We start from the raw sequence: 19,424 nt of genomic DNA, 5'->3' as shown, positions 1-19,424 counted from the left end.
CAGAGCCCCTCAGCCTCCTCCCAATGCCCCTGCCAGGCTGGGGGGGGGCTGAGAGACAGGAGCACGGAGCTGCCTCCCGCCCCCCTCAGGCCGCCTTCCACTGCCACATGCCCACAGGCTCTCCCTCCGCCCGGCTGCACGCGCCAGGGCTGTGGCTGGTGGGACAGCGGGCTGGCGTGGCCAGCAGGGCCCGGCGCCCTCAGGACCCGCAGCTCCGACTCCTGCTTCCTGACAACCCGCTGGCGCCACGGAAGGGAGAAGCCGCCAGGCACCGCCCAGCCCGGGAGCTGCTCTCCGCTCTCCGGGGCTGGGGCACTGGGCCCGCTGGCGCCCCTCCCTCAGCAGGAAGCACCACCTGGGCGTCCTCGGACCCGGACCGCACACTCTGGCGGGAAGCGGATCTCCGCGCTGCAGCGAGGCACACAGCCCAGTTTCTGAGGAAGGTTCCCTCCCGAAATGGCTGCTGGTGGGCGCTTCCAGTCATGGCCAGCTCAGTGGCCGGGGGCAGGGGGCAGCACATGGCAGATGCAGGACAGGTGCAGGTGCAGATGCAGGGCAGGGGGGTAGGTGCAGGTACAGGTGTGGGGCAGGTGCAGGTTCAGGGCAGGTGCAGGTTCAGGGCAGGTGAGGAGCAGGTGCAGATACAGGTGCGGGGCAGGTGCGGGTGGGGGGCAGGTGCGGGTGGGGGGCAGGTGCGGGTGGGGGGCAGGTGCGGATGTGGGGGAGGTGCGGGTGTGGGGCAGGTGCAGGTGACGAGCAGGTGCAGGAGTGGGGCAGGTGTGGGGTAGGTGGGGCAGGTGCGGGTGGGGGCAGTTGCAGGTGTGGGGCAGGGACAGGTGTGGGGCAGGTGCAGGTGTGGGGCAGGGGCTGGTGTGGGGCAGGGGCAGGTGTGGGGCAGGTGCAGGTGACGAGCAGGTGCAGGAGTGGGGCAGGTGTGGGGTAGGTGGGGCAGGTGCGGGTGGGGGGCAGTTGCAAGTGTGGGGCAGGTGCAGGTGAGGAGCAGGTGTGGGGCAGGTGTGGCAGGTGTGGGGCAGGTGCAGGTGTGGGGCAGGTGGTGCAGGTGTGGGGCAGGGGCAGGTGGGGCAGGTGTGGGGCAGGTGAGGGGCAGGTGGTGCAGGTGGGGCAGGTGTGGGGCAGGTGAGGGGCAGGTGGTGCAGGTGGGGCAGGTGCGGGGCAGGTGGTGCAGGTGGTGCAGGTGCGGGGCAGGTGGGGTAGAGGCCCAGGTCTGTCCAGGACTAGGAAGCGCTGGGGGCTGGAGGGGGAGGGAACCTGTGTCTCCCGCCCCCAACAGGCTCTCAGGAATGAAAGCTCCAGCCTGGGGGGGGGGGGTGGAGGGGGGAGGAGGGACGGGGGGGGCAGGGGTGTCTTTCAAAGCCTCCTGAGCCCTTTCTGCAGAGGAAACATCTTTATTTGCTCAGACTAGCGAGCGGCCTGAGGTTCGGGCAATGTCGGCTGCCCGAGAGGCGGTCCCAGCGCGGGGACGGAGGGCAGTGCGGAGCCGCTGACCGTGAGGACTTGGGCTCGGGGGGCTGTCTGGTTCCTGGCGACAGTCTGACCGTTCACGAGGCCCCGGTTACGGGTCTGGTTCGTCGTGGGCGCGGCCGGCTCGCGTGTCCCAGGCGCCTACTGCAGGAAGGCCCGCAGGAAGTCATTGTAGGAGAGCCGGGAGGACAGCGTCTTGTCGTAGTGCTCCAGGATGTGGAAGAACTCCTCCTCCGACAGGTTGATGCTGTGCTGCCGCAGCACCTGCGGGGTGGGCCAGGTGGGCGGGCGCCACGGTGCTGCCCCCAGTGTGGCCCCTCCAGCGTGTCCCCTCCAGTGTGGCCCCTCCAGCGTACCCCCCCTCCAGCATGCCTCCTCCAGTGTGCTCTCCCATCCAGCGTACCCCCCCTCCAGCGTGTCCCCCTCCAGTGTGCTCTCCCCTCCAGTGTTCCTCCCCTCCAGTGCATCCTCCCCTCCAGTGCGTCCCCCCTCGAGTGCTCCCCCCTCCAGTGTTCCCCCCCTCCAGTGTTCCCCCCCTCCAGTGTGCCCTCCCCTCCAGTGCGTCCTCCCCTCCAGTGCATCCTCCCCTCCAGTGCGTCCCCCCTCGAGTGCTCCCCCCTCCAGTGTTCCCCCCCTCCAGTGTGCCCTCCCCTCCAGTGTGTCCTCCCCTCCAGTGCGTCCTCCCCTCCAGTGCGTCCCCCCTCGAGTGCTCCCCCCTCGAGTGCTCCCCCCTCCAGTGTTCCCCCCCTCCAGTGTGCCCTCCCCTCCAGTGTGCCCTCCCCTCCAGTGTGCCCTCCCCTCCAGTGTGCCTCCCCTCCAGTGTGCCTCCCCTCCAGTGTGTCCTCCCCTCCAGTGCGTCCTCCCCTCCAGTGTGCCTCCCCTCCAGTGTGCCCTCCCCTCCAGTGTGCCTCCCCTCCAGTGTGTCCTCCCCTCCAGTGTGCCTCCCCTCCAGTGTGCCTCCCCTCCAGTGTGCCCTCCCCTCCAGTGCATCCTCCCCTCCAGTGCGTCCTCCCCTCCAGTGCGTCCCCCCTCGAGTGCTCCCCCCTCGAGTGCTCCCCCCTCCAGTGTTCCCCCCCTCCAGTGTTCCCCCCCTCCAGTGTTCCCCCCTCCAGTGTGCCCTCCCCTCCAGTGTGCCCTCCCCTCCAGTGCGTCCTCCCCTCCAGTGCGTCCCCCCTCGAGTGCTCCCCCCTCCAGTGTTCCCCCCTCCAGTGTTCCCCCCTCCAGTGTTCCCCCCTCCAGTGTGCCCTCCCCTCCAGTGTGCCCTCCCCTCCAGTGTGCCCTCCCCTCCAGTGTGCCTCCCTTCCAGTGTGTCCTCCCCTCCAGTGTTCCTCCCCTCCAGTGTTCCTCCCCTCCAGTGTGCCTCCCCTCCAGTGTGTCCTCCCCTCCAGTGTGTCCTCCCCTCCAGTGTTCCTCCCATCCAGTGTGCCTCCCCTCCTGTGTTCCTCCCCTCCAGTGTTCCTCCCCTCCAGTGCGCCTTCCCCTCCGGTGTTCCTCCCCTCCAGTGTTCCTCCCCTCCAGTGTGTCCTCCCCTCCAGTGTGCCCTCCCCTCCAGTGTTACTCCCCTCCAGTGTTCCTCCCCTCCAGTGTGTCCTCCCCTCCAGTGTTCCTCCCGTCCAGTGTTCCTCCCGTCCAGTGTGCCTCCCCTCCAGTGTGCCTCCCCTCCAGTGTGCCTCCCCTCCAGTGTGCCTCCCGTCCAGTGTTCCTCCCCTCCAGTGTGCCTCCCGTCCAGTGTGCCTCCCCTCCAGTGTGCCTCCCCTCCAGTGTGCCTCCCGTCCAGTGTTCCTCCCCTCCAGTGTGCATCCCCTCCAGTGTGCCCTCCCCTCCAGTGTGCCCCCTGCAGCCCTCACACCCTCCTCTTCTCTCCCCCATTTTCTCTCGTGAGGGCATTAGAGACAGCACAGTCAGAGGGCACTGCTCAGCCAGACCCTGCCCTGGGGGTGAGCGTGCTGCCTTGGAGGCAGCTGGGGGCATGGGGCGCCCCTGAGGCAGGGCCAGGCGGCCGGCCTCTGCGTGTCCACCGCTGGGACCTCGCGTCAGCCCCTCCGATTCTGTTCTGTGGGTCCTGTGAGGCAAACCAGGCCCTGGGTCCCCACAGAGGCCAGGGCAGGCCCGCCGGGGGCCAGGGGCAGCTGGCTCCGGTGTGGGCCCTGAGGGGTGTCCCCAGGGGGTGCAGAAGCCTTCGGGGGAGAACCTGGGGCCTGTGGGTGAGGGCGAGCACTGCGCCCTCAATAACCTGGGTCCCAGGACGTGGGGTCTGGGAGAGCAGCTCCCACGCGCCTTCCCTGGGGCCCGGCCCGGCCACTGGTATGTGGCGCCGGCTTCCCGCTCAGAGGCTCACCCTCCGGAAGTCAGTCACCCCCACGAAGCCCGTGCCCGCCTGGTCGTAGGACTTGAAGGCGCGGCGCATGGCCCGCCAGCAGTGCATGATCTTGGGCTGGATGCGCAGCAGCGCCGAGTAGAAGGACGACGTCTCCGTCCCGGCTTCTTTCTGGAAAAGGGAACAAGGAAACCGCCAGGAGCGTGAGAAAGGGGCGCCGGCCTGGGCAGGTGCCGCGGACAGGCCGCCTGGGGAGCGGGGAGCCGGCTGTGAGCCCCCTGCTCATTCCCACCGCCCCCCCTGTGCCCCCTCCCTGCTCCCTGCGCGCCCCTCGCCTGCGCACCCCACAGGCTGGCTCCAGGCCAGAATGGACTCATAACGAGGCTGCCCGCCACCCCGCTGTTCACGGCGGCTCTGTGCGGGGCTGCTGAAAACACCACTTCATCTCCACCTCCCTCCCCTCCTCCCCAAGCTGGGGGGAGGTAGGTCTCTCCACCCCCATTCCATGGATTGGGCAATGGAGGCTGGGAGAGGCGAGGAGGGGGGGGGGCTGACTGGGCTGTTGGCCGCCAGCAGTGGCCACGGCCTCCCCTGGAGGGAGGACCCAGCTACCCGCCAACTTCCAGACAGCTTTCGGACAGAAGAGGGTTCATGCGGGTTCCTTCGCGGTTGCCGTAATGCACAGGCGTTTAAACGGCAAGGCTGTAATTACATCTAGTAACGAGACCGTGCCGACACTGCGGTTATTTCATTTAGGGGCGATCAGGTGGAGCCCCGCTAGCCTAGGCTCTGCCCAGTGCCGGCCGTGTCACGGGGTGAGCGGTGGGCAACACGGAGCGCTGGGGAGTCTAACGTTACAGCACCGCGAGCACCGCGCCACTGCCTCCACTGCACATCCGTCTCAGCGCCTGGGACGGGTCGGCAGGCACCAGCCGGCGGATCCGCCTGCGCAGAACACGGCGGCCTCTGCCCGCTGGCTCTCCCGCACCCGGCCGGGCCAGAGAGAGGGATTTCCCAACCCAGAAGGCCCCTGAGGAAAGCAGCCCCGCAGCTGCTGAGGGCTGCAGAGGAGGCCCCCAAAGAACCAGACAGAGAAATGGCGCTTTAGCTTCTCCGCTGGGAGACTGCTGGCTATGCAGAGAGGTCAGGATGGGCTGGACCAGGCCGCGGGCACCGTCTGTCAGTCACGCCCAGGGCTGAACCATGGGTGTGGGCTGTGGTTGGGCCCTCTGCCTGGAGGCCCAGGCTCCCAGCAGGCCCTGGGAGCAGCCATCACTGCGGTAAACACAGTCAGTCAGACCCGGCCCCCCCACCCCCCCCAGAGACACCTTGGTTTGCTTCATGTTTTGGAAGGTGACTGGGTGAATGCGGTGCTTGAAGGGTGAGGGCGAGGCCATTAAACTGCAAATGATCGAGGAAAAGCTAAACATGGGGAAGGGTGCCCCCTGCTATTTCAGCACCTTGGGTCCTCTTCCCCTTCACAGAAACAGAAGAAAACGGTGGGTGTGGTTTGTGCAGGAAGGATGGGGACTCCCCCCCGAACCCCCGCCGGAGAGGCCGTCCTGGATGGCAGCTGTGTGGATATGCACGGTGTTCCGGCTGTAAAGGCTTCCCTTTGCCTGCCCCCTGCGCCTCCACCCCAGCTCGGCCTTTTCAGGGAGCCGGCCCCTCACTCCCCAGGCAGCGGGCGCTGTCCCTGTTGGCCACACGCATGGTCCGGGCGCTCTGGGAAGAGCCATGGCAACCAGGTGTCTGCCACCTGTGTGAGTGGGAGAACCTGGGACTCAGGCTGCTGACTGGCCCCCAGTCTGGGTCTCGGGAAGGAAGTCTCTGCAGCATTTCCGAGGGAGGACGCTGGGAGCTGTGTGTGCGCTCCCAAAGCCCAGTGGGCACTCACCTTCACCCCGAGCTCCCGCCTCCCCGCCCGAGCTCCTCGTCCCGGGCACGGCTGCGGGCCCACGGCCTGACCCAGTGGCTATCCGCTCACCTGACAACTGCCCGGAGCTGGACAGGCCTTAAGGAATGGAGGACGTGGGGTAGCAAAGGATCGCTTGACAAGTGCATGGACACATGTCATATGTGTACATACATATATCACACATGTGCATATGTTTATATTATCCAGGTGGCAGCGAGGCTGGCGACACCCGTTAGGGCAGCGGTTCTCAACCTGTGGGTCGCGATCCCTTTGGCGGTCGAACGACCCTTTCACGGGGGTCGCCTAAGACCATTCTGCATATCAGATATTTACATTATGATTCATAACAGTAGCAACATGACAGTTATGAAGTAGCAACGAAAATAATTTTATGGTTGGGTCACAACATGAGGAGCTGAATTCAAAGGGCCAGAAGGTTGAGAACCGCTGCGATAGGGGGTCCTCGCCAGCTGGCCCCTCCCGCAGCCTCTGCATTGCTGTGCCCACCTTTATAGGAAGTGAGGGGATGCAAACTTGTGATGAGCTGGGGAACAGGGGACCCTTCACCCCCAGACCCGCACGCGCTCCTGGCCGGCCTCGTACCATCTTGTCTGCGTTCTGGATCTTCATCCTCTGCATCAGCGAGGTCTCCTTGGCCCTCAGCCGCAGGACGCAGCTCTGGAGGAAGTCACAGTAGGCAAACCGCCCGTTGTCCTTGAGGTCGTACTTCACCGTCAGCTGCTGGCTCTCCTCCTTGCTGAGGTCCAGCTTGAATTTCTCCGCGAGAGCTAAGGGTGAGAGTGCAGTTCAGTCGGTGGCACTGCATTCATCCATCCATTCATCCATTTGCTTGTTCATTCATTCATTCATTCGCTCGTTCATTCATTCGTTCATTCATTCATTCTTTTGTTCATTCATTCGTTCGTTCGTTCGTTCATTCATTTGTTCATCACTTGCTGAGGTGCCATCTCTGCTTGAGACCCGTTTTACAGGCTCATGGGCAGTGGCTGGACAGAGTGGAAACAGACGTGCACACGGCAAGCTAAGTGTGGTGGAGGGAGGGGAGCCCGCAGCCTGCTGGCCCCACCACCTGGCTTTGCGCAGTCACCGTCGCCGGGCACAGCAGTGTGGACAGAGTGCCGTGGGAGCTACGACCAAGGAGCGGGCAGGGAGAGCAGAGCCGGGGTCTGGGGAGGGACCTGTCTGAGCGGAGGCTCAGGGTCAGGCCGAGCCTGTGTGAGCGGACAGGCAGCTCCGCGTGCCGAGTGGGCCTGGAGCTCAGGCTGGGCCTCCGACCGGCTTCGGGGGCGCACTCCCCAGGGTGCGGCGGCTGTGCGGACCGCAGGCTGACTTCTCGTGTCGGGGGCGCTCTCGGGCGTGCCGTGCAGGTCCGGGCGGAAGTCTGGGCGCTGACGAGGACCATGTGGGCGCCACGTCAGTGGGTCCTTCCAGCTGCCCCAGGCCGGCACATGTCGGTGCCAGGCTCCCAGCTCCCCCCGCTCGCTCTCAGGCGCAGCTCTGACCAGCGACAGAGCTCCAGCTGCCTCTGCAGTGGTGACGGAGCAAGGAGACTCCAGAGCAACAGGTTTTAGTTTAAGGTGGATCAGTGAGACTCCCTGTGGCATCACAAAAGCAACTAAGTATGGAGGCGGGCAATGCTAGCCGGTTACTGAGGCCGAGGAGCAACACCAACACGAGGGGACGCTATGGAAACAGGTGCATCCCCTGAGCGCGGCCGGGAGGCCAGCGAGCATGTGCGGCAGGGGTCCCTGCGCCCCGCACCGATCACGGAGCCACGGGACGAGCTGGGGGCTGTGGGCGGGCTATGGAGCCTAGAGGAACTGTGAGCACGTGCTGCTGATGCCACCAGCAGGGCAGAGAATGTAGGATGACCGGGTACGTTTTACGGTGTTGAATTTGAATGGAACACTAAGGCAGGCAAGCCTGTCTGAGTCACGGATGGGTGGCTGAAATGAGTTCACGGTTAAGCCTGTCTGAGTCACGGATGGGTGGCTGAAATGAGTTCACGGTTAAAAAGGAAAAACAGCGATGCTGCTAATGACAACAAAAATTAAGGCCCATGTGGCTCAAAATGAAAAGAATTAACTAAGAACACGAGGAACTCAGGCGGGCAAGCAGCAGTCGTGGCCATGAAATCAACGGAACAACATTGGATTATTACTAATTTCATATTCTTGCATTTATGTGTGTTGGGGTAAGAACAGTTCACCTAAGGAGTTTACACGTTGTTTCGTTTGTGCGCTCTGAGGCCATGGCTATCACAAAAGTAAATTCTATGAATACTGGGTTTCCCGAGAAAAACGCTTTCCTGAGAAGCCAGGACATCAGCCAAGCAGACGGAGCTGAGGGCTTCAGGCAGAGGGGGAGGGGTCAGATCGATTTCCCTGGAATTAAAATGCTGCACAAACCGTGTGCAACAGCTGGCGGGAGTGTCCCAGTGCTGCGCAGCGAGTCGCTGGGAGCTGTGTGGGGCCTGCGCACCCGGCATCCTGTCTCCGCCTGTCCCGCCCCTCGCTGTCAGTCATTAACATGCACACCCCCCCCCCCCCGGGACCACAGCCAGGTCTGTGCTCTAACGCAGGGGTGACGCTCAGCGGGAGTCCAGGTGGGCTGGGCGTCCCTGTCCCTCCACACTTGTGTCTATCAAGGTCTCAGCCTGCCCTCGCCACCCGGATGCCTTCCCCCGGGGAAGGGCCTTGTGCCTGGAGGTGACCCTGTGTCACCCGGGACGGCCCGACGCACCCAGGAAGTCGGCCGCGGGGATGTCGCCCTGCCTGTGCGTGTCCCGCTCCTTGCACTCCCGCAGGAGCTCGCGCCAGCAGCCCTGCACCCGCCTCCGGAGCCGGCTCTCGATGGGCTCGCAGTTCTGCAGCTGTGGGGTGCCCAGCACGGAGCCCGAGCTGCTGGCGGTCTGTGGGCGGAGAGAGAACTGTCTCACTGAAGGGTTAGAACAGAAGGAACAACAACCTGCAGCATGACTCCGGGGGCGAGATCCGCAATCTCACGGGAAGTATCATCTCAGAAATAAAATGGGGAGCAAACATAGATGGTAGTTTTGCCGCCTAACCTGTGTTTCCGCTGGTGGGCTGTTTGTGCCAAATCACAGTGACTGCAGTACTTTTGGAAATAAGTATGTAGCCACGATTCAAATACGGAGAGATGCGAATTCAATGTCACTGGTGCGTGTGCGTGTGAAGTGACAATGACATACTTTCACCAGGTGAAGTGTCTTATGAAGGAAAGGGACTCGCTTGTCATTTGCAGGGACGCCCACCCCTGTACTCGCCCTGGAATATGGGGTACCCTGAAATTCTGTGGACCACGGAGGAGGCTGTTCTTGTGTTGTGTTTTCCATTTTTTGTTAATCCTCACCTGAGGATATTTTTCCATTGACTTTTAGGGAAAGTGGAAGAGAGAGGGAAAGACAGAGAAAAATCGATGTGAGAGAAACACATTGATTGGTTGCCTCCTGCACGAGCCCCGACCAGGGCCTGGGCTGGGGAGGAGCCTGCAACCAAGGTACACGCCCTTGACCGGAAGGGAACCTGGACCCTTTGGTCTGCAGGCTGACGCTCTACCCACTGAGCTAACCAGCTAGGGCGTATTTTCCACTTAGAAACAGAACTAACTCTGGCCCCGACGTCCCCGAACGCCACCTGGGCACCTGGCCGGCGCATGGCTGTCTACCATGTGACCAACTCGGTTGAATTCCTGGTCTTTCTGCCAAACCCTCTGCCGCCTGTGCCGCCCCATCTCGGGCGATGACAGGCCCGTCCTCCCGTCCCCTCCCGGGCTCCCCTGCCTCCTTGCCGCCCACACAGAGAGGGTCGGGGTGTCCTGTTTTCTCCGCCTCAGAGATGCTCCGAGTGTCTGATACGGGCCCGGCCCGGGGCCACAGGCTCTGAGCCAGCAGCGCCCGCCTGCCCTGCCCGCCCTCCGCACCGCAGCCCAAGCCTCATGCACACGTGCAGCCCCGCCGCCGAGTCAGCCCTGCGCTCGGACGCCCGAGGCCACGCGTTGCCTGCGGCAGCTCTCACAGGCCTACAGGCTTGGCGGCTTGAAACAACCCACTTTACCCTCTCACAGCGGGCGCGGTGTGGGCAGGGCTGTGCCTTCCTGGGGCCAGAGGGAGACCCCAGTTCTGGCCTGTCCCCTACAGAGCCCAGGATGTCGGCTCATCTTTCTCTACCTGCACCTCTCCACGGGACCCTTCGCCTCCCTGGTCCCCACCCGCAGGCCTGATGGCTGTGCACCCAGGGGCATGGAAGGCCCGTCCTAGTCAGCGGGTCAGCAACTTTCCATCCGCGACCGTGACCCCTGCACATGCGGCCCTGCCCCAGGCCGGGCACTGGGTCGGGACATCTTCGGGGCTCCTGACCCTCCTCTGTGCACCGTCGTTAACTTCCCGCGTTCACTGTTCGCTGCCCACCATCCCCGCCACCCCTGCGCCCGTGGGCCCCACAGGGCAGGCACTGCTACTCTCAGCCATCAGAGGACCAGCTCCTGTGGGTGCGTGCGAGCCGAGGACAAGACGAACTCCTCAGGGAGCTCAGCGGGCTGAGGCACCCTGGCGGCTGACCTCAGCCACCCTCCCCTACAAGCTGTCACTCTCCCTGCTGAGGAGGCGGGGCCTCGGGGCCGCCCCTCCCCCACCAGGCTGGCCAGGGCTGTAGTCAGACAGGCTGGGGTTTGAAATCGGGTCCCAGGTACCTGTCTGAGGGGCCCTGAGTGCGTGAGGCATGTGCACTGTGGAGGGGGGGGGGGCAGGCTTCCCTGGGGCACAGCGGGCAGCTCCACCACAGGGCACCGCTCACCTACTCGGCTTTCTGGCCGGGATGATGGCAGCCTGGCTGCCATGAGTCCCCTGTCTCCCCATACCTCTTCCTGCCTCCCATCCTCCTTACTCACCCCTTCCCTCCCCCTCCCTCCCCTCAGGCCGGCTCCTGCCCTATGACCCCACCCCAGGGTCCCCTGTGCGCCTCCCCAGGCACCCACACCCACGGGAACACAGGGGACCCACCAGGGGGCCTGCGGGCCTGGGCAAGGCGACATGGACCCCAGGGGTGAGAACTCACACACTGCTGGCTCCGCGGTTTGGTCCCTGCTTTCGGGGAGTCTCGGGTGGGCGGTGACCCCACAGCTCTGCCTCCTTCCGAGGTGGCGGGGACGTCGCCCCTTCTGTGGGCCTTGGCCGAGCTGCCGCTACTGGGCGGGCTGGCTGTCTTCTCGGAGCTGAGCCTGCTCAGGAAGTCCAGGTACCGCAGCCGCCCCTTGGCGGTGACCGGCATCTCCTTCCAGAGCCCGTCGAACTGCGAGGAAGCAGAGGGCAGGCCCAGGGTCAGCGCAGACCACTGGGCACCCGCCGGGGAGGCAGCCTCATGTGGGCGGGGCTCCAGCTCAATAAAAAATTTAGAAAGGAAACCGATTCAGCCTCCACTCGCTCGGTGGAAGCCTCCAGAAGCCTGAACAAACGAGGACAAGGGGATGTTCATGGCTCTGAGGGACCTTTTTAAATTGGGCCTCCGTGAGCAGTTTAGGCCTGAAACCGTGTGATCGGTCATGAGCAGAGCCAACCCCTGGCCTGTGGTCCTGCCTGCCCAGCCAGACTCCCTCCCCCTCCTCCTCCTCCTCCTCCTCCTCCTCCCGCTCCTCCTCCTCCTCCTCCTCCTCCTCCCGCTCCTCCTCCTCCTCCTCCTCCTCCTCCCGCTCCCCCTCCCCCTCCTCCCCCTCCTTCCTCCCCCTCCAGGCACCTGACTCCCTCCTCCTCCTCCAGTCACCTGGCTCCCTCCTCTTCCTCCTCCTCCCTCTCCAGGCACCTGACTCCTTCGTCGTCGTTGTCCTCCTCCTCCTCCTCCTCCCCCTGCAGGCCCCTGGCTCCCTCCTCCCCCAGCAGGCACCCGAGCTCTGCAGGCAGCTCCCCGTGACAGCCCTCGGCCTGTGCTGGCCTCCACAGTTTACCCCCGAGGTAATGCTGCCTCACACAGGCGGCAAGGCAGGCGTCTGGGATACCGGGAGAGGCTCGGGCCTTGCCCGGGCGCTGCCTGGTATCACGGACTGTGACAGAGCCACACGCAGCGGTACGGACACAGCCAGTGACCCAGTGCCCTCCGACGGAGCCACTGCAAAGGGCCCGGGCCTTCAGGGCGCCAGGAAGGGTGTAACCTGCTCGCAACTGTGTTTTTATGACCCTAAGGCCCCGTGGAGCCCGCCCCCGGCACATGTGGGGGAGCAGCAGCTCCGATCAGCACAGGAGGGGCTGACCCTGTCCTTCCCACGCACCCGGCGTTGGCCGGACACCCAAGTCGCTCCTGGGCTCCCCCGGGGTTTTCCAGAAGCAAGTGAAAGGGACTGCGTCTGTTCCTGGTCTATTTGGAATTCTGGGAATGACGCTGTGAGGGGTGAGGGGTGAGGGGTGAGGGGTGAAGGGAGAATGTTCTTGGCCCCGAGAGGGGAAGATGGTTTAGTTGACAATATTCCTGATTTATTTCTTTAACTTGTTCTTTCAAACGAATCATAGGTTTGCAGGAAGTTGCAAGAATGGGACGGAGGGGTCCCCTGTCCCCTCCACCCCGTCTCCCCGGAGGCCACACCTCCTGGACCCACTGCAGAGCCAGGAGCTGAGGGCGCAGCAGATGCAGGTCCCTGAGGAAAAGCTACAGGGGGGGGGGGGGGGGGGGAGGGGCCTGGAGAAACCACCGCCTTCCCAAGCAGCACAGCCTCCCCCGCCGCTGCCCAGCTCACGCAGTCCCATCTGCGGGCCTGACGGCGGGGACGCAGGCCGTGGCGGAGACGGGCTGCGTGTCTGTAGGAAGCAGCCTTTACACATACGTGCTTGACTGGGGGGGAGGGCCGATGTGCTGGGGACAGTGAAGCTCTTAGAGGAAAATTAACATCCAGTTCCCTGTTCTGAGCGGCACATATGCAGAGCGCCATTCATCCCATCTATAATTAGAGTAAAATTGTCCCCAGTTCAATGAGAAGCCTTTATTAGGAGAGCCTTCATTAGGTGGCCCGTAGAATAAGAAATGCGCATGTATTCATCTGAAAGGCTTCGCTCGCTTAGAGTGACAGCAGTTCCTGCTCGAGGGGACAGAACCATTGGGAATAGCATTTCATGTTATTTCGCCAAAAGCATCTGAACGCCTGAAAAAGCTGATGTCGCAGCAAAGGTAAGTCTGATGCTCATCTGATGAGTGTCTCTGACGACTTCATCCTTCTGGGTAGTGAGGTCCAGGCCCAAGTGGGGTGAGGGCGGCTTGCTGACCGCCCCTCCCCGTGGACACTCCTCCAGTGAGGGGAGGACCCAGCTTCGAGGGGAGGGGGACATTTCCACGGGCCTGCAGGAGGCTCCGGGCTGAGCCTGAGCAGGACCAGGAGGGGCGGGGAGCGGCCTCCATAGTATGTGGGGTTTCCTTCTGCACCCGAGTTACCCTCGGGAACCGGGCAATGGTGTCTTTGAGGACTGGAGTGGGCCTGTACCAGGGCAGCATTTTGGGGTGCAGGGAAACCCTCTCTGCGAGGGGGTCACTGGTGCTGTGCTGTCAGCTGTTCGGTCCCTGGCTTCCGGGGGTAGGGGGTGCACCTACACTGGACACTGTTCACTCCTGGGACCTGCTGGGCCCCGGCTGTGCCAGGTTCTCCTTTGCATTTGGGGTACAGTGAGGAGCAAGCACCCCCGCACCCTCAGCTCTCCGACGGGCTCAAGAGAAGTTCTGGTTGTGCAGGTATCTGGCCTTTTCTCATTGTTGGGATGAGAGCGGCACCCTGTCGCTTGTGGACAGTGGGACAGCCGGGGTGGCATGCCCGCAGCGGGCGTGGGGAGCAGCCCCAGAGCATCCGGGAGCCCAGCTGCAGAGCCAAGGACCAAGGAGGGTGAGGCGGGAGCTGGACAAGCCGCCTGCAGGCTCCAGGAGGGCCGCTCGGTCGGTCAGGGTGGGACTGGCCTCCTCCGCTCTCCCACGCCCAGGGCTGCTGCAGGGGCGAGGAGCAGCACAGTGGCGGCTGGAGCTAAATGCAATTTGACTTTAAAAAGAAAAGTGAGCCCTAGCCAGTTTTGCTCAGTGGATAGAGCATCGACCTGCAGACTCAAGGGTCAGGGGCACATGTCTGGGTTGCAGGCTTGATCCCTGGTGTGGGATGTGCAGGAGGCAGCCAATCAATTATTCTCTCTCATCACTGATGCTTATATCCCTCTCTCCCTCTCCCTTCCTCTCTGAATCAATAAATATATGTAAAAGAATAAAAAATAAAAGTGACCCTTTTTGCTCCGATAGAAATGGTGCCATCCATGCCTGCTGCAGACACAGAGGGCTCTGCGAGTCTTCAGTGAGGTGAAAACAAAACAGCCACAGCCACAATCCCTCCCCAGAACAAACAAAACCCAAACCCCCACCGTTCAGGCATTTCACAAGAAGAGTTTGGCTAGCACTCAGCGCTGCGGGCGGGGGAGGCGGCCTTGCTCAGGCTGCGCTCAGGGCTCCAACCCAACGCCCACTACCTGCTCGTCCGTCAGCACTTGGACGTGGCGCGTGCAGATGGCCCGGAACTCCTCCCGGGAGACGGTGCCGGCCTTCGCGGTGTCGAAGTTCTGGAACTCCTGGGCGACGGCCTGGTAGTGGGCCTCCACGGCTCTGTGCAGCCGGGCCAGGATCTCGCGGTTGGCCACTTCCTTGGGAGACCTGGGGGGCGGGCCCTTGGGCATCTTCTCGGCCCACTCAGAGGCATTCTGGGAAAAGAGAAGGGAAATCGATCCGATTAGTAAATACAGATGGTCCCTGGGCTCTGGGCCCGTCACCCGCAGGTCCTGGGAGTCCCAGCTGAGGAAGATGGCCTGGAGACAACGGCGGCCCTGACACGGGCCTACACAGGCCCCGAACACGGGCTCCTACTTAGCGGCATTAAGGAGCAAAACTGAGTCCCCCCACAGGGCAGGGCGACAGGGGCCGGCCTGGCGGGCTCAGCTTTCTCGTGCGTCCATCCGCTGGTCTCTGTCCCTCTGAGGAGGGCAGTGAGCGCCTGCTCTGCCTGGTAAGGGGCTCACCAGGGCCGGGCCTGCCGCCTGCTTCCATCTCGGACTCCCGTCTTCACCACAATAGGAATCAGAGGGCAGTGCTGAGGGCTGTCCCTGCTGCAGCCCCGTTCCTGGCTAGGGGCCCCTCACGTGGGAACCCTTCAAGGGGGCACGGGGTGTGGGGAGGTGGGAGAGCAGCCCTGTCCGGCCTTGTGACGCTCCCACAATGCTGGGGGCAGGACAGCCTGGGCCCCGGGGAAAAGGGCCCGGGAACAGGGGCCACAGAGGGCTCCTGGGAGGTGAGGTGGGAGGCCCGGGAGGGCAGCGCCCACACTCAGCACCCGCTGAGCCTGATGTGGGCAGATGGGACAAGAGGACCAGCAGGCCAGGGGGAGGGACTGGTGACCATCAGCAGAGGCTGGAGCCGCGAGGATCTCTGTCTGTCCTGGGGGCACCGGGAGACTGGGCTCCACGAGGAAGTCAGGCGTGGGAGACGGGGCTCAGAGGGCGAAGCCACGGGGGCAGCTGGCCCTGAGCCTCCTGCGAGGAGAGGCCCGGAGTGGGTGGGGCAGGGGCGTGTGCGGGAGGCAACCAATTGAGGTGTCTCTCTCACATCGCTGTTTCTCTCTGTCTCTCCCTCCCCCTTCCACTCTCTCTAAAAATCAATGGAAAAAAAATCCTTGGGTGAGAATTAACAACAACAAAAACTAGATATTTTCACATTAGTCAGAGTATTCCAGAATATGGAAAGGGAGACACAGCAGCCCAGTTGGCCATAGATTACCCCACTCTAATATCTAACAGAAAAATAGGATAAACCAAATACTTTAAGGAAAAAATATAAACCAACCTAATTTATGGACATTAATGCAAAGACAGGAATATTTTTTAAAAGAAAGCCACTAGGAATGTTTAGCACCATATTTAACACATTGTATGCGGGAAATGTATTTACACGTTTTACGTATTTATACGTTCTACCGGTGTAGTAGAGCGCGGGACACATAATACGTTTTTTATGGACTAGCGGTAGAATGCGGGTAACGTATAAATACGTAAACTAAAGTTATCATAATTTTACTGAACGTTGCCATTTGCACAAAAAATTAGCAAAAATGGCCGCGCCACCTGTTAGCGCGCGATAAAAACTACCCGCAAACAATGTGTTCAGACCGGCACACCCAGTTTAAGCAGGGTTTATTCCAAGCATAAGGATCTTTGAGAATTAGCAAATCCTTCCATTAGCAAAGCTCACGTCAACAGAGGGCACAAGGCATCAAATCCCGGCCGCCATCCCTGCTAGAACGGTGCGAGTGGACTAGAAAGGACAAACCGTGGAGAAACGAGGTGCACGTTCCTCGTGGCTACTTGGCCCTCAGTGAGTCTGTTAGGCGCCATCTGCAAGCACACGATGTGGGTGAAATGCTAAGCATTTCCGTCCGAGTCACAGATGAGAGGCACCTGTCGGCCCTGCTAGTCACACGCTTAGGGCCTCCAGCTTCTGGGATAAGGCGAGATGGTGAAATGAAGCTTCAGCAGAAATAAACATTGAAAAAATAAGATTTATCCTTGTTTGTGGGTAGGAGTCTACACCTAGAAAATCTCAGAACCATCAGGAAAGTGGCTGGATCCAAGCTAAACACATGACAAAACAACACTGGGTTTTAATCCCATATAATAAAAGCTTAGTATGCAAACTGTCCCCTTGACTGGGAGGTTGTCTGGGAGTTTGACCAGGGGGTGGGGCCAGCCGGGGGAAGGGAGGGAGGCCCCGGCAGCCACTCGGGACCCTCCCAGTGCACTAATTTTATAGTAATTACTAGGGGCCCGGTGCACGAAATTCGTGCACTGGGTGTGGGGGGGGGAGTGTCCCTCAGCCCAGCCTGCCCCCTCTCACATACTGGGAGCCCTCAGGCGTTGACCCCCAACACCCTCCAATCGCAGGATCGGCCCCTTGCCCAGGCCTGACGCCTCTGACAGAGGTGTCAGGCCTGGGCAGGGGACCCTCATTTCCCCGCATCACTGGTTCTGCCCCCAGCCCAGGCCTGACGCCTCCGCCAGAGGTGTCAGGCTTGGACAGGGGACCCCCATCTCCCCCCAATCACTGGCTCTGGCCCCCGCCCAGGCCTGAGGCCTCTGGCCCAGGAATCATGCCTGGGCAGGGGACCCCCATCTCCCTCTGATTGCTTGCTCCACCCCCCGCCCAAGCCTGACGCCTCTGACCCAGGGTTCAGGCCTGGGCAAGGGGACCATCATATCCCCCCAATCCCTGGCTCCACCCCCCACCCAGGCCTGATGCCTCGGCCAGAAGAGTTGACCCTCATCACCCTCCGATCACCAATCACCGGATCGGCCCCTTGACCAGGCCTGAGGCCTCCGGCAGAGGTGTCAGGCCTGGGCAGGGGAACCCCAGCTCTCCGCGGTTGCAGGCTCCGCCCCTGCCCAGGCCTAACGCCTCTGGCCTAGGCGTCCGGCCCGGGCAGCGGGGACTCGCAGCTGCAGCGGCCCCGCGATCGTGGGCTTCGCTTTAGGCCCAGGCAAGGGACCCCTAGCTCCCGGGACTGCCAGCTTCGACCGTGCCCAGCTCCCATCGCTGGCTCCACCCCTACTTCCTGCTATCACTGGCCAGGACGGAAAAGGCACCTGATTCTCCGATCATGGCTGGGGGGCAGGGCAAAGGCGGCCCTGGGGCCGCCTTTGCCCTGCCCCCCAGCCCTTACCTCCCCCCTGGGTTTCTGATCACTGTCAGTGGTAGGGGGCTTCTTCCTGCTTTCCCTTTTGCCTCCCTGCATTGTGCCTACATATGCAAATTAACCGCCATCTTGTTGGCAGTTAACTGCCAATCTTAGTTGGCAGTTAATTTGCATATAGCCCTGATTAGCCAATGAAAAGGGTAGCTCGTACGCCAATTACCATTTTTCTCTTTTATTAGTGTAGATAACCAGTTAGAAACTGTACTGTGAACTAACTCCACAGTCACACAGAGGACAAGGCTGCTGAGTGCAAACCTTGATCAAGAAATGTGCACATTGGATGGGAGGTTATTACAGAAAGACTGGAATGAACGTAGAGACATACTGTGTACCTGGATGTGAGAAAATTTATCACTTCCAAAGAGAAGAATGTAAGTAAATGTAGTAAGGTTCTAATAAAAATACCCACGGACATTTGGAGGGATTATTAGACATACTGATATTAAAGCTGCTGTATATAATAATAAAAGCATAACATGCTAATTAGAACGGAGCCAAAAGTCCTTCCGGATGTCCTTCTGGACCAGCGGTTCTCAACCTTCCTAATGCCGCGACCCTTTAATACAGTTCCTCATAAAATTATTTTCGTTGCTACTTCATAACTGTAATTGCTACTGTTATGAATCGTAATGTAAATATCTGATATGCAGGATGCATTTTCATTGTTCGCGACCCACAGGTTGAGAACTGCTGTTAAATCTGGACAAAGCCGTGGCGGCTGCGAGGGCCAAGGAGGGCAGAGGGCAGCCGTGGCAGCAGGGTGATCAGGGCAGTGTCTTCCCCTGATCAGCCGGTTGCCTGCTGCAGAGGGAGGCCAGACTGCGGCTTAGGCCCACTTCCCATGGGCCTCTGGGAGCCAGCCTAAGCCATCAGTAGGACATCCCCTGAGGGCTCCCGACTGTGTGAGGAAGCAGGCTGGGCTGAGGGACCCCTCCTCCTCCCTGCCGTGTGCACGAATTTTTGTGCTCCGGGGCCTCTAGTGAAGAGTAAGTCCATGAGCCCTGCCATGACACTTTGGAAAAGGCTGGTAAGGAAGTTCTGGACCTACCAGATATTAGACTGCCATGAACATGATGTGACCAAGATGGACAGGGAGGTCTGTAAATACACAACCACCCACTCCGTAAATACGGAGACCCACTCTGACTATTAGGGAAACAGCTCTGCACTGCGGCTGAGCTGTTACATCACAGGCCCATTTGTTACAGCATCACACGTCACAGAGAACAGGGCGGTGGGCCCCAGGGTAACCCTGGGCAAGGCAGAGCACCCAGTTCCATGAGGGAGGTTCTTTGTTCCCTCCTGGGCCATTAACTTTCAAACACAGGCCTGCTGAGGGCTCCACCTAGGCCAGAGGTGTGTCCCTCCAGCCGCTTAGGCCCAGAGTCCCCGTGACATTCCTTTCTGTCACCACATCCAAACCCCGCGCAGACCCCACGGCCCCACTTGTGGTGTGGACCCCCCTCGCCTCCGGGCGGGCCGGCCACGCCTGGCACGGATTACTCAGCACTCTCTGCTTCCGCTCAGTCCCGTTCCCGAGGATGGGGGTGGGGGCCATCTGGTTGGGAGGGACGCTCATGAGGGGCTGGTCTCAGAGCTCCGCTAGATGAGCCTGAGAAGGTCCCGGATGTGACTCTGGCCCCTGCCACCCACCTGTGCAGAACTCAGGTCCCTCCTGGGTCCCAGAGTCCCAGACCTGAGGGTGTGACACAGGAGCAGGTGATGTGCTCACAGAGGATGAGCACCTGACACACCCAGTGGCCGGCCACTCGGGGTCCCAGGAGACCTGCGGGAGCGGGGCACGCAGTCACCCTCTGGTAGCGTCAGCGCAGGTGGGCTGAGCAGAGGATGACCAGGCGTGCGCTCTGAGGCGCGGGGGCCCTGGGCCGTGGACACACCTGACACAAGGGCCTCCGAGGAGGA

The 19,424-nt window shown here is 61.7% G+C and overlaps 1 protein-coding gene across 1 annotated transcript in view; it reads right to left on the bottom strand.

Annotated features, from left to right (window-relative positions):
• Nucleotides 1-1,397: 1,397 nt before the first annotated feature.
• Nucleotides 1,398-19,424, bottom strand: part of EFCAB6 (EF-hand calcium binding domain 6) — a 135,410-nt gene continuing 117,383 nt past the window's right edge. Inside the window, exons 25-30 of the mRNA XM_059680844.1 lie at nucleotides 14,236-14,463; nucleotides 10,814-11,047; nucleotides 8,481-8,649; nucleotides 6,321-6,505; nucleotides 3,821-3,970; nucleotides 1,398-1,746 (exon numbers count right to left, since the gene is read on the bottom strand). Coding sequence (XP_059536827.1) covers nucleotides 1,624-1,746; nucleotides 3,821-3,970; nucleotides 6,321-6,505; nucleotides 8,481-8,649; nucleotides 10,814-11,047; nucleotides 14,236-14,463 — 1,089 coding nt within the window. The 3' untranslated portion in view covers nucleotides 1,398-1,623. The remainder of the gene's footprint in view (nucleotides 1,747-3,820; nucleotides 3,971-6,320; nucleotides 6,506-8,480; nucleotides 8,650-10,813; nucleotides 11,048-14,235; nucleotides 14,464-19,424) is intronic.

Source organism: Myotis daubentonii, chromosome 2 (genome assembly GCF_963259705.1).
Source record: "Myotis daubentonii chromosome 2, mMyoDau2.1, whole genome shotgun sequence".
Classification (NCBI taxonomy): Eukaryota; Metazoa; Chordata; class Mammalia; order Chiroptera; family Vespertilionidae; genus Myotis; species Myotis daubentonii.
The sequence above is the reverse complement of the archived record's forward strand: the minus strand, read 5'-3'. Positions and strand labels throughout refer to the sequence as shown.